This window comes from Chrysemys picta, chromosome 13 (assembly GCF_011386835.1).
Source record: "Chrysemys picta bellii isolate R12L10 chromosome 13, ASM1138683v2, whole genome shotgun sequence".
Taxonomy (NCBI): Eukaryota; Metazoa; Chordata; order Testudines; family Emydidae; genus Chrysemys; species Chrysemys picta.
The window spans coordinates 16,660,187-16,676,114 of NC_088803.1; the positions used below are offsets into that span (position 1 = coordinate 16,660,187).

General features: G+C 45.4%; 1 protein-coding gene across 1 annotated transcript; it reads right to left on the reverse strand.

The window, feature by feature from the left end:
• Positions 1-3,946: 3,946 nt before the first annotated feature.
• Positions 3,947-4,891, reverse strand: LOC101953389 (olfactory receptor 5AR1-like). Its single transcript, XM_005311893.4, has one exon. The coding sequence runs from the start codon at positions 4,889-4,891 to the stop codon at positions 3,947-3,949; it is 945 nt and encodes a 314-aa protein (XP_005311950.4).
• Positions 4,892-15,928: the final 11,037 nt, after the last annotated feature.

The window sequence follows — 15,928 nt, forward strand, 5'->3', positions numbered from 1 at the left end:
AAGCAGATCATGTGATGCCTCAAAGAACTCTTCCCATTGTCCTCTACCAATCAGTGTCAGTTTCAGCCCTATAGAACTTCTCCAAGAGAAGAGTTTGACCAATCAGGGCAAGTTCCAAGGTGGAGGTTGCCCATTGAAATGAAGTTTGTGTGACTCTACTAAGAACTCGTCCTACCACCCTCTATCAATCAAAGTGGTTTCACCCACATAGGCCTTCCCAGAAGGGAAACATGCCACTCAGAAGAGGCAGAGCACAAGGGTCTAGTCTGGAACTCCCAACCTCTGGGGCTTTATAGTTGAACAATCAGCAGCACTACCCCCAGAAGCCTCATCACTGTGTGGAAGATGCCATCTTGTTTCAAGAAATTGCAAACATGGCCTCCTTAACCACCTCCATGAGAACTATAGAATTTGTTTTAGCTCTAGGCGTTCTTGGTCACCTGTGAAGAAAGTGCTACATCAGCTACACTTCTGAGGAGGTGGAGGGAGCTCTGGAGGGGAGCCCTTTGGTGCAACCATTGATGAATACACCAGAACTGACCCCAAGACCAAAGTGCTCATGAAGCAGACTGATGAGGTTCATGGCTGCCTATAATCTGACCCCATGAAGCAAGGTGACCACAGCTCATTGGAGTCACTGGCAGACAAGGTGAATGGAGAAGACATTGCTTGGGTTAATAGACTATAAAATGATTGTCAGTGGGGTTGTAATGGGGTAGGAACCGACTTGGAGTTGCTTAAATCTAAAAACAGGGAATTTACAGCTATTTTCTCTTCTGAAAATCTCTCAACAGCTCGAAGATGCCTGTCTAGATGCATCAGAGAGTGAAGAAGAATCAGGCCTAACTTGTTTTTGCTCAGCACCAACACAAGTTGTTCAAGAGGACACTGAGCCTGAAGAGGCTGATGGCTATATCAGTTTAAGGAAGGACCTTGGCATAGAATTAATCATTGTTCTCAAGTTGTTCTGCAGTGACTCAAGAGATGAATACCAGCCTCAGGGCAGATGGTTAGGAAGCAAGGTACAAACCCCAAATTGGTTGTGAGTGCTATACTTAGATGTTACTAGCAAGTTCTCAAGTGTGAGCTCTTCAGGGACTATAATAATCTAAATGTGGAGTCACAAACAGTCACCTCCGGTCTTGTTCTCTGACAATAAACATGTGATTGTTTTGCCTGTAACTAGATTTCAGTGCTGTGGCATTGTCCAAGGAGCTGATCCTGATTTGAATCGGACAAGCTGGTATGTGCACAGTTCCCTGGAGACATCAGCCCTGGTATTTCTGTAAGTGTCATGTGGAGAAGTGGCTGAATGCTACAGGGGAACACTTCAGAGGGGCACAGGGACTGGGGTGCCCCTATTGCTAACCTGACAGGCTAAGTGAGGGCTGGCAGAGCCCAAAGGAGATTTTTTAGGTGGCAACAGGCTGGTGGCACTGGGGACCAGATGCCCAGTAAATCTTCCTCTCATGGGAGATGAGGGGGAGTAACAAGGGGACTCAGAGTCTTGGGCACCCCAAGTATTATCACAGTCAGTGATGAAAGTGGAATAAGATATGCCAGCATAAGGTGCCTTCAGACTGGGACAGCTAGGGCTTGTGGGATGGAAGAGGAGCAGCTCTGTGGCTGGTTGCGCCATGTTGCCCTGGTTGCCAGGGTGTTTACTGTATAACTATGGTGGCTTAGTTTAATAGGAGTCTGGATGGACAAACAAGCAGAGAGAGCAAATAATGGACCTGGGTAAACACTTGCGGACTGTGAAGGGACAATCCTTGGGCTACTGGCTATGAAGATTTGACCTCCCTGGACAACTAACATAATACCAACTATACATATACAATGATGGGGTCTAAATTAGCTGTTACTACTCAAGAAAGAGATCTTGGAGTCAGTGTGGATAGTTCTCTGAAAACATCCACTCAATGTGCAGTGGCAGTCAAAAAAGCAAACAGAGTGTGGGGAATCATTCAGAAAGGGATAGATAATAAGACAGAAAATATCATATTGTCTCTATATAAATCCAGGGTATGCCCACATCTTGAATACTGCATACAGATGCGGTCACCCCATTTCAAAAAAGATATATTGGAATTGAAAAAGGTTCAGAAAAGGGCAACAAAAATAATTAGGGGTATGGAATGGCTGCTGTATGAGGAGAGATTAATAAAACTGGGACTTTTCAGGTTGAAAATGAGACAACTAAGGGGGGATATGATTGAGGTCTATAAAATCATGACTGGCATGGAGAAAGTAAATCAGGAAGTGTTATTTATGCCTCCTCATAACACAGGAACTAGGGGTCACCAAAAGAAATCAGTAGGCAACAGAATTCAAACAAACTAAAGAAAATATTTCTTCACACAACACATAGCCAAACTGTGGAACTCTTTGCCAGGGGATGTTGTGAAGGCCAAGTCTATAACAAGGTTAAAAAAAGAACTAGATAAATTCATGGAGGATAGGTCCATCAATGAATATTAGCCAGGATGGGCACAGTTGGCGGCCCTAGCCTCTGTTTGCCAGAAGCTGGGCCTGGATGACAGGGGATGGATCACTCAATGGTTGCCTGTTCTGTTCATTCCCTCCAAAGCACCTGGCTTTGGCCCTTGTCAGAAGACAGGATAATGGGCTAGATGGACCTTTGTTCTGACCCAGGCCTCTATCATATCAATTCCTAGTTGTGACTTTTCCAAGCTGAAAAGTCTCAGACTTTTTAATCTCTCCTCATTTGTTCCATTCCCCTAAACATTTTTGTTGTTCTTTTCTGTACTTTTTCTATTTTTAATATTTTTTTTAGATGGGATGCTCAGAAATCCATGCAAAATTCAACATGTGAGTATAAAATGGATTTATATAGTGGAATTATGATATTTTCTGTCTTATCATCTATCTTTCCTAATAGTTCCAAGGAAAAAATGGTTTTTTGACCAAATCAGAAATGTGTGCAGGAAATTGTCATTTTTGTTGATAATTTCGAGTGTTTCATTCTAAATGAAGAAACTGACCATTTTTTAAAAGAAAAAGTCTATTTAAGCAACTCCATTTTCAGAAATATACTTTAAAAAAAACATTAAAAGGTTTTCAAAAACAAACATTTTATACTGAAAACTGGACATTTTCACAGAAACCTGAAACATTTTACCCAAAATGCTTTTTGACACTGAACATTTATACAAACACTGGATGATTTTATTGATAACTCAACATTTCTACAAAAATGTTTTTTGAAAAAGAATTTTTGGAGTTTTGTTTTTTGTTGCAAAAACCAAAACAAACAAATGAACAAAAAGAACCAAAAGATTCTTGTGGGAAATTTTCTTACAAAACAAAACATTATTAATGTATTTATTTACTTCCTGTGAAAATAATGGGCCTTTTTTACCTTGTTCTACAGGTTTCTACAGTTAGCAAAGCAGATGTACAATGGTATACGACAGACATAAACTATGGATTTATCACCATGGGGTCCTTGGGGAGCATGTTGATTGATGTTTCCCACCTATAAATTCCAACAACTGAGGCAGTGACAAGAAACAAGGTGTTTCATAGCTCTGTTCTACCAATTTCTTTCCCCAGTGGGAAAATTACTCATCAGAAATTGCTGATGTTATGTTAAGAAACTGAAAATTGACTTCTGAATTGTTTTAAGCTTTTCAGCAAAGAAAAATCAAGCTTTTATGCTCCCCAAATGTTACACCTAATACTGCTGTAAACTAAAAAATGTTCAGACAAAAACAGAGAAATCTTTGGCACCTGGAATAACAATCCCTGTGTACACACACAGAGAGACTTTCATTCAAATGAGTGTGGAACCCATGAGTCCTGACTCCCACCCCCACGCTCTACCCACTAGATATCACTCCCATCCCAGAGCTGCATATAGAACCCAGGTGGCTCCTAAGCCAGTTCACTATACATTAGAAGACAACACCTCCCCTTCACCTGCCTAGCTCCTGCCCAAAACTTTTCGGAGTGAGCCTTTCACCTCCTTATTCCTCAGGCTGTAGATGATGGGGTTGAGCATGGGGATGATGATGCCATAGAGCACGGGCAGTGCCCGGTCCTGGTCCTGTGAGTAGGTAGAGTTGGGGCGGAGGTAGGTGAAGAGGATGGTGCCAAAGTAGAGGCTGACCACGGTCAGGTGGGAGGTGCAGGTGGAGAAGGCCTTGAGGCGCCCTTCCCTCGTGCGGATCCTAAGGATGGCCAGTGCGATGTACACATAGGACACCAGTGTCCCCAGCAAAGAACTCGAGACAAGGCCACCACCCAAGGCAAAGGTGGCAGCCTGGTTGACCTGTGTGTCAGAGCAGGAGAGCTGTAAGAGTGGGGGGATATCACAGAAGAAGTGGCGGAGGATGTTGACCCGGCAGAAGGATAGGATGGACATCAAGCATGAGTGCACGGCTGAGTTGGCCAAGCCTATGGCCCAGGCAGCTGCAGCCAGCAGGGCACACACCCGTCGTCTCATGAATGTACAGTAGTGCAGCGGGTGACAGATGGCCACATAGCGGTCGTAGGCCATGACCCCTAGAATCAGGCACTCGATCCCACCAAAGGAGATGAAGAAGAACATCTGGGAGAGACAACCGGCCCATGAGATGGACATGTCTCGAGACAGGTAATTGGCCAGCATCTTGGGCACAGTGGAGCTGATGTAGCCAATGTCCACCACCGAGAGGTTGCCCAGAAAGAAGTACATGGGCGTGTGGAGCCGAGAGTCCAGGCTGACCAGCAGTAAGATGAGCATATTGCCAATCAGGGCCACCAGGTAAATGACTGTGAAGACCCCAAAGAGGATGAGCTGCTCCTCTGGTTTGCTGGCGAGACCTAGGAGGATGAATTCGGTCACCAAGGTGCTGTTTTCCCTCCCCATCATCTGGAGGAAGTCCATCCCCTACAAGCAGAGGAAGAGCAGTAGTGTGATAGTTGAGCTGAGACATTTAGCCTTATTATGAGCTTAACTGTAAAAAGTATGTGAAAGTTAAAAAGATATCATAACCTACAGTAACAAATGTTGATGGGAAAAGGTATGAATGGGAGACAGAGACTGAGTTAGTTCAAACAAAAAGGTCTCCTGGTAGAATTCAAGGACAGTGTTCAGATCATCCTTGTTAAACAAGAAAAGTTGGTGTGGGAAATCAGTGGAATGTCAGAAACTAGGCCTGATTGGTGAATAAAATAATGAGGGTATGGGCTATTCCCCCTGTCACCTCCTTTTGGGGGTCCTTCAAGAAAGAGATTTGTTGGAAGAACAGACAGAGGCTACTGGAATGAGGTTCACCAACATGACTGCCACCCCGACCAATTCCTGGGTCCCCAGACCTTTGTCATCCTGATCCAGGGAGATGCTCTGACCAGACTGGGCCAGAGATATGGACCAAGGCGACATCACCACCTCTACATTTCTGGCTGAATCCCAACCACCACCTGAGATGAAAATGGATCGGACAGCAGCAACAACAACAACAATTTCAGCCCATCTCAACTGACCGCTTTTCCTTTCTCCAACAAGAATTATTATCATCTTTGATGCCATCTAAGAGACAGCCAAACAAGGGGGTTTGTTTCTTCTGAAACTCTCTCCAGGGAGCAAGGGCTGTTCTTATAATAAAAGACTTATTTAATACTTTATATTTCAAGGGCTTTAACTGTTTTCTGTATGCCATGTTGGTCCCAAGATATTGGCAAGACAAATGGGGTGATGTGATATCTATTACTGGACCAACTGCTGTTGGAGAGAGAGACAAACTTTCAACCCACGCAGAGTTCTATCTCATCCACCTTGCTTCTTTAACTGTTTTCCCTCCTTTTCTGTATCTTTAATAAAAGGATGTTTAATGGTGTGTCTGCTATAGCACTAAGGTGTCTGACATATCTTTACCAAACACTGGACTTTGTTTAACACTGTCTAATGTTGGACAGTGGCTGGGTTCTGTTAACAGATTTTGCCCATTTATTGCATCTGTATTAATACAATATGGTCAAACAGTTAGGAAGCTGGTGGGTATATAGAAAACTCAAGTTGAGTTACTTGTGCTGCTTCAGAGTGACTTAGGACCAGATTTTCGAAGATGTTTAAGGGACAGATTTCAAAGGTATTTGGGCATCTACTGGGATTTTCAAAAACAGCCACTGACAGCAAAGGGAGTTAGACATCTAGTGTTTGAAGATTTCAGGAGGAACCTAAATTCTTTACAATGTCTGACCTTAAGTCCCTAGTGATAGCAGGCCAAAATAAATACATACATACATACATACATACATACATTAATTAAGTTGGCAAAACTTTTTTCTAAAAAAAAAATAAGTTGTTATTTTTTCAAAACCAAACAGTTTATGGGCCATGGAACAGTTTCAACACAAAATGTGATTGAGAATGATTTTCCTGTCCAGGATGCAGTTTCGGATGACAAGCAGGTACCAGAACAGCAAGGTAGCCGGGATGCTTTCCTGGGGTGTAGGAGACACAGGTACAAGTCCCTGCTCTGTCTGTCTAGCAGCCCTCCCTCTCCCACTCTAACCCACTAGCCCCCACTCCCCTCCCAGAGACACAACCGAGGAATCATGGTTCACAGCCCCCAGTGCTCTAGCCCCCATCCTCCCAGACTTCAGACTAAGAGGCAGACCTCACATCAAACAATTTTTGTCATTTTCCCCCAAACTGGATTGCCAGCTGAGCAGTGGCTTAATATTGGAACTGTAGCCACAGTGAGGGGAGGTGAAGGACATTGGTCCTGACTAGGTATTTGGGGAACAAGTCAACATAAAAACAAAAGGGAAAATATAATCTCCAAGATGAACAGCTGTCATCTCTGCTGTTCTCTGTTATAATTACCATAATACAGATTGCATTCAAAGGGGAGGGGGTCTAGTGGTTAGAGTAGGGGGGGGGCTGATGGGAAATTGGACACCTGAGTTCTATTCCAGGTCTGGAAGGGGAGGTTTGAGAACAGCCAGTTGCTCCCTTCACTGTTCCTTAAGGATTCTGGGGCATTGGAAAAGCTCTAGCGAGGGAGCCTGAGGATGGAATAAGATGCACTATTGGCTCTGGGCTCCTTCTTCTGCCTCTGCCCCTCAATCCTGACCAGCACCCCCCAATTGATGCTTCCTATCAATCCCAACCTACATTCTCTCCTCTCCCATCCTGGGGACCCCACACACTCTGGAACTCTCCCATTGCCCCTCAGTACTAACCTGCTGCCCTTTCCTGTCCTGGGCCTGAGTTCACCATCTCCGCAGCTCTCAATCCTGATGCTCCATGGCTGCAGAGGTGAAACTATGCTCAATGGACAAATTGTCCCAGTAGGGACATGGTCACGATTAATGGCTGCAATACATGGACTGTGGGTCTGTTTTGGTGCAGCATATATCGGGGGTTACCGGACTAGCTGGGGTAAGTGGGCTGGATGGTCACATAGGTCTGTTCTGGGGTCAAAGGGAAAGGGGTGGGGACATAACAGGCTAGATGCACACAGGGTTTTGATCCAGCATAGCAGGGAGCAGGGAATACCGAGTTAGATGGATTGATGATCCAGTCTGGTAAGTATGTTCCCGTGGAAGGAAATTGATTTGAGATTTAAACTTGAAATCCTTAGCCCATTCGTTGCAAGAATTTTCTTCTCTTGCCCTGGCTGCCTGCCTCACTGTCTCTCTTCAGAGCTCTTCTGCCGTCCTGCCCTAAAGAGAGCTTTGGAAAGCAAGCATTTCCGTGCCCCTCACCCACCAACACCCCCAGCCCCCGCTCTGTGCCCAGCTGACAGGCAAAGTCCATCTGGGGAGACTGGGCTCAGAAGTTATTGCAGAGCCATCTCCCAAGAGAATCATTGTTTATACTCTTTAAACACCGCCTCAGGTCTATCCCGAGTGTATCAATTTTCCTCTTAACACCTGCATCCTTGAGCAAGAAGGAGGGCGAAAGCCAAATCTGAAATCAAAACAGGAGCCAAGCCAAAACGAACTGCAATGTTCCATTCTCAGGTCCCCTATTTAGGGGAGTTCTATTTCAGGAATCCCTGGTCCAAGTGACTCCAAATTTGCCCCACTTACCCTAACTCAGGCACCAAGGCGACACAGCAATTTTCAAAAACAATGTGATTCAGCAGGTGGATTTTAGAGCACTTAGAAAAATTGGCTGTGGTTGGATATTCAGCTGGTGTAAATCTCGATTCCAGAGGTTTATGTTTCACCATTTTCTACATTGTGTAAGGGCACAAGGCAGCGCTGGACAACCTGACTTCTCCCTTAATCAAGTTTTAGGGCAGTTAGTAATTCATAGGGTCAGATCTTCCACTGGTGAAATCAATGTCATTTAAATTAAACCACTGGGAATTGGTTTAAGCAACTCTGAAAAATCTCAGCCAGTCTATTTAAGGCCCATTCAACAAAACAAAACTTTCTCCCTCATAAGCTGTTTTTTTGTGACAAACTGTATTTTTGTTGCAATAAGGGAGTTCATCAAAGATGAAAATGTTCATGAAAAAATGAGAGAGACAAGGTGGGTGGGGTAACATCTTGCATTGGACCAACTTCAGCTGTTGAAAGAGACAAGAACAGAGCTCCTTAGGTCTAGGCCTAGACTGTGTATTCATCCTTCTTAACCATATAGACTGTATTTAGTACCTGCTACTCTTCCCTTTGGAAGACGAGTGAATTCAAAGACACACACATGCAGCCTCCTTATGTCACTCTGATTTATTTTAACAGCAGGAACAAAGCATCTCAGCCAAAGCCATCCCATCCCATGGTGGGCACCTGGGCAGGCCAAGCTTGTTCAGATACCCCCAGAGGGTCCCTGTGTGTCAGTCTGGTTCCCCCAAACCTGTGTCTTGACAGAAGGAGCCTTTTGAAACTCCTCTAGTCCTTTGGTTCTGTTGCCTTTCTGGGCTTTGGCTGTACTGGACATGAGTTAGAACATAAGAACGGCCATACTGTGTCAGACAAAAGGTCCATCTAGCCCAGCATCCTGTCTTCCAATGGTGGCCAATGCCAGGTGCCCCAGAGCGAATGAACAGAACAAGTAATTATCAAGTGATCCATCCCTTGTTGACCATTCCCAACTTCTGGCAAACAGAGACTAGGGACACCCTTCCTACCCATCCTGGCTAATAGCCATTCATGGACCTATCCTGCATGAACTTATCTAATTCTTTTTTGAACCCAGTTCTAATTTTGGCCTTCACAACATCACCTGGCAATGAGTTCCACAGGCTCACTATGTGTTGTGTGAAGAACTACTTCCTATTTTTTTTAACCTGCTGCCTGTTAATTTCATTGGGTGACCCCTAGTTCTTGTGTTATGAGAAGGAGTAAATAACACATCCTTATTCACATTCTCCATGCCTGTGAAAAATATAAAGGGAAGGGGAACAACCTTCCTGTATACAGTACTATAAAATCCCTCCTGGCCAGAGGCACAAAATCCTTTTACCTGTAAAGGGTTAAGAAGCTCAGGTAATCTGGCTGGCACCTGACCAAAAGGAACAATAAGGGTACAAGATACTTTCAAATCTGGGGCGGGGGAAGGCTTTGTTAGTCTCTTCTGTGTCTGTCTGTTCTGGGTGCCTGCCGGAGACAGATCAAGAAAGCAAGCAGTCCAACTCCATTAGAATTAGTAAGTACTAGCAAGGGAATGCGTTAGCTTACTTTTGTTTTGGCTTGTGATTTTCTCTGTGCTGTGAGGAAGGTGTATTCCTGGTTTTCTTTTTGTAACTTTAAAGTTTTGCCCAGAGGAAAATCCTCTGTGTTTTGAATCTGATTTCCCTTTGAAATTATCTTCCATTCTAATTTTACAGAGGTGCTTCTTTTACCTTTTTTCTTTCTAATAAAGTTCTGTTTTTTGTTTTTTTTTTAAGAATCTGATTGGTCTTTTTAGTGTCCTAAAAAATCCCAAGGTTGGTCTGTGCTCATCTTGTTTATTCTCAAGCCTCCTCAGAAAAAGGTGTGTAGGGCTTTGGGGGATATTAAGGGGGAGTAGGAACTCCAAGTGGTCCTTTCCTTGAGTTTTGTCTATCCACTTGGTGGTGGCAGTGCTACCTAATCCATGTTACACGGGAGAATTTGTGCCTTGATGAGTTTTATCCAAAGCTGGTAGAAATAAGCTTAGGGGGTCTTTCATGCAGGTCCCCATGTCTGTACCCTAGAGTTCAGAGTGAGGAGGGAACCCTGACATGGTGGCAGAGCTGTGGGATCATTTTGAACCAGAGATTATTTTGAACCAGGAACACAGACCTGAGGAGTTTTTTTCTCTCTTTGCCTGGAGGCAGAGATGTTAGCTTACAGCCAGGAAATTCACAAACAGTTTTTTTTTCTTTTTAGCTCTCGGGTAAGCTAGGCAAGCAGGAGCTAGGATGGCGAAACGCAATGTCCAACAGAAACTAGAATTAGCTAAATTTGAAACTGAAGAGAGACAAAAAGAACATGACAGACAGATAGCCTTAAAACACTTCGAGTTGGAAGCAGAGGAGAGGAAACAGGTAAAATGCTTGGAGGCAGAGAAGCACCGCTTGGGGGCAGAGGCAAAACGCTTGGAGCCGGAGTTAGCGCTGAAGCGCTTAGATCTGGAAAAAGCTAACCTGAATCTACCAGATAACCCTACCAATCTTTCTCCGGGTGCCGCTCCCAAGGAAATTTCCCACCTACAAGGTAGGTGATGACACAGAGGCCTTCTTAGAAAATTTTGAAAGAGCCTGCCTTGGGTACGGCATCTCTACAGATCAGTATATGGTGGAGCTGAGACCGCAGCTCAGTGCACCCTTAGCAGAGGTGGCAGCTGAAATGCCTAAGGAACACATGAACAGCTACGAACTTTTTAAAGACAAGGCCAGGATACGAATGGGGCTAACACCTGAGCAGGCCTGTTGGTGGTTCAGACGTGTCATTTACCCGACACGCCTACCACTTTGTGAAAAATTGGGATGTCTGGATATCAGAAGCAAGTGTTAAATCTCCGGAAGAGTAGCCCTTCCTAATGCAAATGGAGCAGTTCTTACAGGGTGTTCTTGAGGAAATAGAAAGATATATCCTAGATGGGAAGCCCAAAACTGTAACTGAGGTGGGGGAGATTGGAACCAAATGGGTGGAGGTGGCAGAAAAGAAAAAAAACTGGTAGCAGTTGGAGCGAATATCAGAAGGGACAACCCAAAACAAAACCCTATCACCGGGGACAACCCAAGGCCCCACCTATATCCCAAGGAAAACCCCAGACACCTTATCATCCCACCACACCTGTATCCAGCAATCAACCTCACCCCAGTGACCAGTCAGCTTGGCGGTGTTTTAAATGTAATGAGCTGGGGCATGTAAAGGCCAACTGCCCCAAGAACCCCAAAAGATTGCAGTTCATTACACCACAATCACACCAAAGGTCTCCAGGCCCAGATGCCTCCCAGATACCCTCAGAGCAAAGGGAAACTGTGAGTATGGGCGGGAAGAAGGTTGTCGCGTGGAGGGACACTGGAGCATAAGTGTCAGCTATCCAACAGTCCTTAGTGGACCCCAAATTCATCAACCCAGAGGACCAAGTGACAATTCAACCCTTCATGTCAAACTCTTTAACCTTGCCTACAGCCAAGTTGCCTGTCCAGTACAAGGACTGGTTAAGAATGTGGACTTATCCCATTCCCATGCTACTGGGGGAAGACTTGGCCAACCATGTGAAGTTAGCCAAGAGGATGGGAATGGTCACCCGCAACCAGGCTAAGCAAGCCTTCACACCTAGCTCTGTCCCCGAGCCTTCTACAAAGGCCCAGTCTGTGTTACCAGAGACCTAGACTGAGGTGGTGGAACAAGACCCCATACCAATGTCTACGACAGCAGTAGTGGATCCAGTCGCAGAAACACAGACAGAGCCAGTCCCAGAACCAGAACTGGCGGAGCAGCCAGCACCAGAACCATTGACAGCACTGAATCCAGTGCTTGCAACCCCGCCTACAACTTCAACACCAAAGGGCACCAGTGAGCCTGCACTGGCATCAGCAGATAAAACCTACGCAAAAGGCTCATCAGGAGCCTGAAATACAACATAGTTCATCAGCAGAGAGCGGTTCACAATCCATGGAAACAGCCCCATCACCTACATCGCTTCCAAAGGGACCAAGCCCAAGTCTACAATTCAATGAGGAATTGATGTCTCCAGCATCAAGGGAACAGTTCCAGGCTGAGCAGGAAGCAGATGACAGGCTCCAGAGAGCCTGGACGGCGGCACGGAGCAACCCACCACCTCTCAGCTCTTCTAATCGATCCCAGTTTGTTGTAGAAAGAGGACTTTAATACAAGGAGACTCTTTCTGGTGGACACCAGGAAGACTGGCATCCTCAGAGAGAGTTGGTAGTTCCAACTAAGTACCGGGTAAAGCTCTTGAGCTTAGCCCATGATCATCCTAGTGGCCATGCTGGGGTGAACAGGACCAAAGACCGTTTGGGGAGGTCCTTCCATTGGGAGGGAATGGGCAAGGACCTATGTCCGGTCTTGTGAGGTGTGCCAAAGAGTGGGAAAACCCCAAGACCACGTCAAAACCCCTCTCCAGCCACTCCCCATAATTGAGGTTCCATTTCAGCGAGTAGCTGTGGATATTCTGGGTCCTTTCCTGAAAAAGACACCCAGAGGAAAGCAGTACATACTGACTTTCATGGATTTTGCCACCCAATAGCCAGAAGCTATGGCCAGCTCTAAGCAACACCAGGGCTAAAAGTGTGTGCCAGGCATTAACAGACATTTTTGCCAGGGTAGGTTGGCCCTCTGACATCCTGACAGATTTGGGAACTAATTTCCTGGCAGGAACCATGCCTTTGGGAAGCTCATGGGGTGAATCACTTGGCTGCAACCCCTTATCACCATCAAACGAATGTCCTGGTGGAGAAGTTTAATGGAACTTTGGGGGCCATGACACGTAAATTCGTAAATGAGCACTCCAATGATTGGGACCTAGTGTTGCGGCAGTTGCTCTTTGCCTACAGAGCTGTACCACATCCCAGTTTAGGGTCTTCACCATTTGAACTTGTGTATGGCTGCAAGGTTAAGGGGCCATTACAGTTGGTGAAGCAGCAATGGGAGGGGTTTAGGCCTTCTCCAGAAACTAACATTGTGGAATTTGTAACCAACTTACAAAACACCCTCCGAACCTCTTTAGCCCTTGCTAAAAAAACCTTAAAAGATGCTGAGGAAGACAAAAAGCCTCGTATGATAAACATGCCAGAGAGTGTTCCTTCAAAGTAGGGAACCAGGTCATGGTCTTGAAGGCACTCCAGGCCCATAAGATGGAAGCGTCATGGGAAGGGCCATTCACGGTCCAGGAGCGCCTGGGAGCTGTTAACTATCTCATTCTCCACCTCAAACCTAAAGCCTAAGGTGTACCATGTTAATTCTCTAAAGCCCTTTTATTCCAGAGAATAACATGTTTGTCAGTTTACATCCCAGGGAGGAGATGACGCTGAGTGGCCTGAAGGTGCTTACTATGAAGGAAAAAGTGACGGTGCACTCTCCCGTGAAAGTTTCCCAGAATCAACTGGTTAAAATCATCCTTGAAATGTGGAAAATATTGTTAGTTTTTATATAGTCATTAGTATATCTAAAGATACATGCGTCTTATTGACTCTGTTTTCTCCTACAACTCCAGGAAGAAATAACTGCCAGTGTGGAACTGGCTGTCCAACACTATCTGTGATTTGGGGGGCGTGTCATAAATATAAAGGGAAGGGTAACAACCTTCCTGTGTACAGTACTATAAAATCCCTGCTGGCCAGAGGCACAAAATCCTTTTACCTGTAAAGGGTTAAGAAGCTCAGGTAACCTGGCTGGCACCTAACCAAAGGGAACAATAAGGGAACAAGATACTTTCAAATAGGGGGTGGAGGGTGGTGGAAAAGGCTTTGTTTGTCTCTTCTGTGTCTCTGTCTGTTCTGGGTGCTTGCTGGAGAGAGATCAAGAAAGCAAGCAGTCCAAGTCCATTAGAATTAGTAAGTACTAGGAAGGGAATGCATTATTTTACTTTTGTTTTGGCTTGTGATTTTCTCTGTGCTGAAAGGACAGTGTATTCCTGGTTTTCTTTTTGTAACTTTAATGTTTTGCCCAGAGGAAAATCCTCTGTGTTTTGAATCTGATTTCCCTGTGAAATTATCTTCCATTCTAATTTTACGGAAATGCTTCTTTTACCTTTTTTCTTTCTAATAAAGTTCTGTTTTTTTAAAGAATCTGATTGGTCTTTTTAGCGTCCTTAAAAAGCCCAAGATTGGTCTGTGCTCATCTTGTTTATTCTCAAGCCTCCACAGGAAAGGGGGTGTAGGGCTTTGGGGGATATTAGGGGGGAGTAGGAACTCCAAGTGGTCCTTTCCCTGAGTTTTGTCTAATCACTTGGTGGTGGCAGCAGTACTTAATCCAGGGTCCAAGGTACAAGGGAGAATTTGTGCCTTGATGAATTTTAACCTAAGCTGGTAGAAATAAGCTTAGGGGGTCTTTCATGTGAGTCCCTGCTTCTGTACCCAAGAGTTTAGAGCGTGGAGGGAATCCTGACAACACCAGTCAAGATTTTATTGACCTCTATCATATTCCCTCTTAGTCGTGTTTTCCTGGCTAAAATGTCCAAGTCTTAAATCTTTTCTGATACAGAAGCTGTTCCATAACTTTAATAATTTCTGTTGCCCTTCTCTGTATCTTTTTCAATTCTAATATCTCTTTGTTATCCGTAAAGATTCCAAGATCTCTTTCTTGAGTGGTAAGAGCTAATTTAGACCTCAACATTTTGTATGTACAGTTGGTATTATATTTTCCAGTGTGCATTACATTGCAGTTATCAACATTGAATTTCATCTGCCATTTTGTTGCCCATCACCCAGTTTTGTGAGATCCCTTTGTAACAGTTCACCCATCTGCTTTGGACGTCATTATCTTGAGTAATTTTGTATTCTCTGAAAAATTTGCCACCTCACTGATTACCCCTTTTTCCAGATGATTTATGAATATGTTGAACTGTACTGCTCTCAGTACAGATTGCCCCAGTTGCCACTTTATTGATCCACATAACATGATTTTCTCTAAAGCATCTTTTGAAAAGGCAAACAGTCTGGATTGGAACACATCAAGTGTTGGAGAATTCCCTTAGGATTTTCATGGAATTTTAGAAGATTAGGGTTGGAAGAGACCTCAGGAGGTCATTTAATCCAACCCCCTGCTCAAAGCAGGACCAACACCAACTAAATCCTAAAATCCTAAAAGCCCTCTTTGATGGTCCACGCTTGTGGGGTCAGGGTAGCGTGGACTATCAGTCACTGTCTATAGCGCCACTGTGCGGTGTAGGGCAGCATGGCCTAGCGGCCAGAGTCTATATCGCCACCCTTCAGTGCAGGGCAGCGTGGCCTAGCAGCCAGAGTCTATAGTGCTCCCTTTGTTGCAGGGAGCGTGGCCTAACAGCCGGAGTCCATAAAGCGACCCTTTGGAACAGGGTAGCGTGGCCTAGTGGCCAGAGTCTGTAGCGCCTCCCTTCGGTGCAGAGCAGCGTTGCCTAGCAGCTGGACTCTATAGTATTGGGGTGTGACTACCCAGTAGGGAGGCCCGGGCCCACCTGACTCCACCGGGCCTCAACCCAAGGCCCTAACAGTGGTGTAGCTGCTTGTCACTGACTCGGCGGGGGGGGGTCCTGCCGAAACATGCTGATTTTCCCTGGGTGGGAGGTACCACTCCGACACCCTCCCTGGGTCACTTCCTACCTGAGTCTGTGATGGGGTTTCCCATGAGACGTTGATTCCCCTGTGTTCGACAGGTCCAGTCGTCTCCAGGGTCTCCTCCAGTCGCCGGGATGCAGGCGGGCTCTGGACAGCTGCGATTCCCAGCTTGGTCAGAGGCTGTGGCTGGCCCACCGCAGGAGCTTCCTTGGCAGGTCCTTCCCCTGCAGCCTCCAGCCCAGAATGAGCCAGTCTCCCTCCCTTCATATTACTAC

Excerpts from the sequence above, each read along its gene's own strand:
- LOC101953389 (XM_005311893.4), bottom strand. The coding sequence starts at position 4,891 with ATGGACTTCCTCCAGATGATGGGGAGGGAAAACAGCACCTTGGTGACC.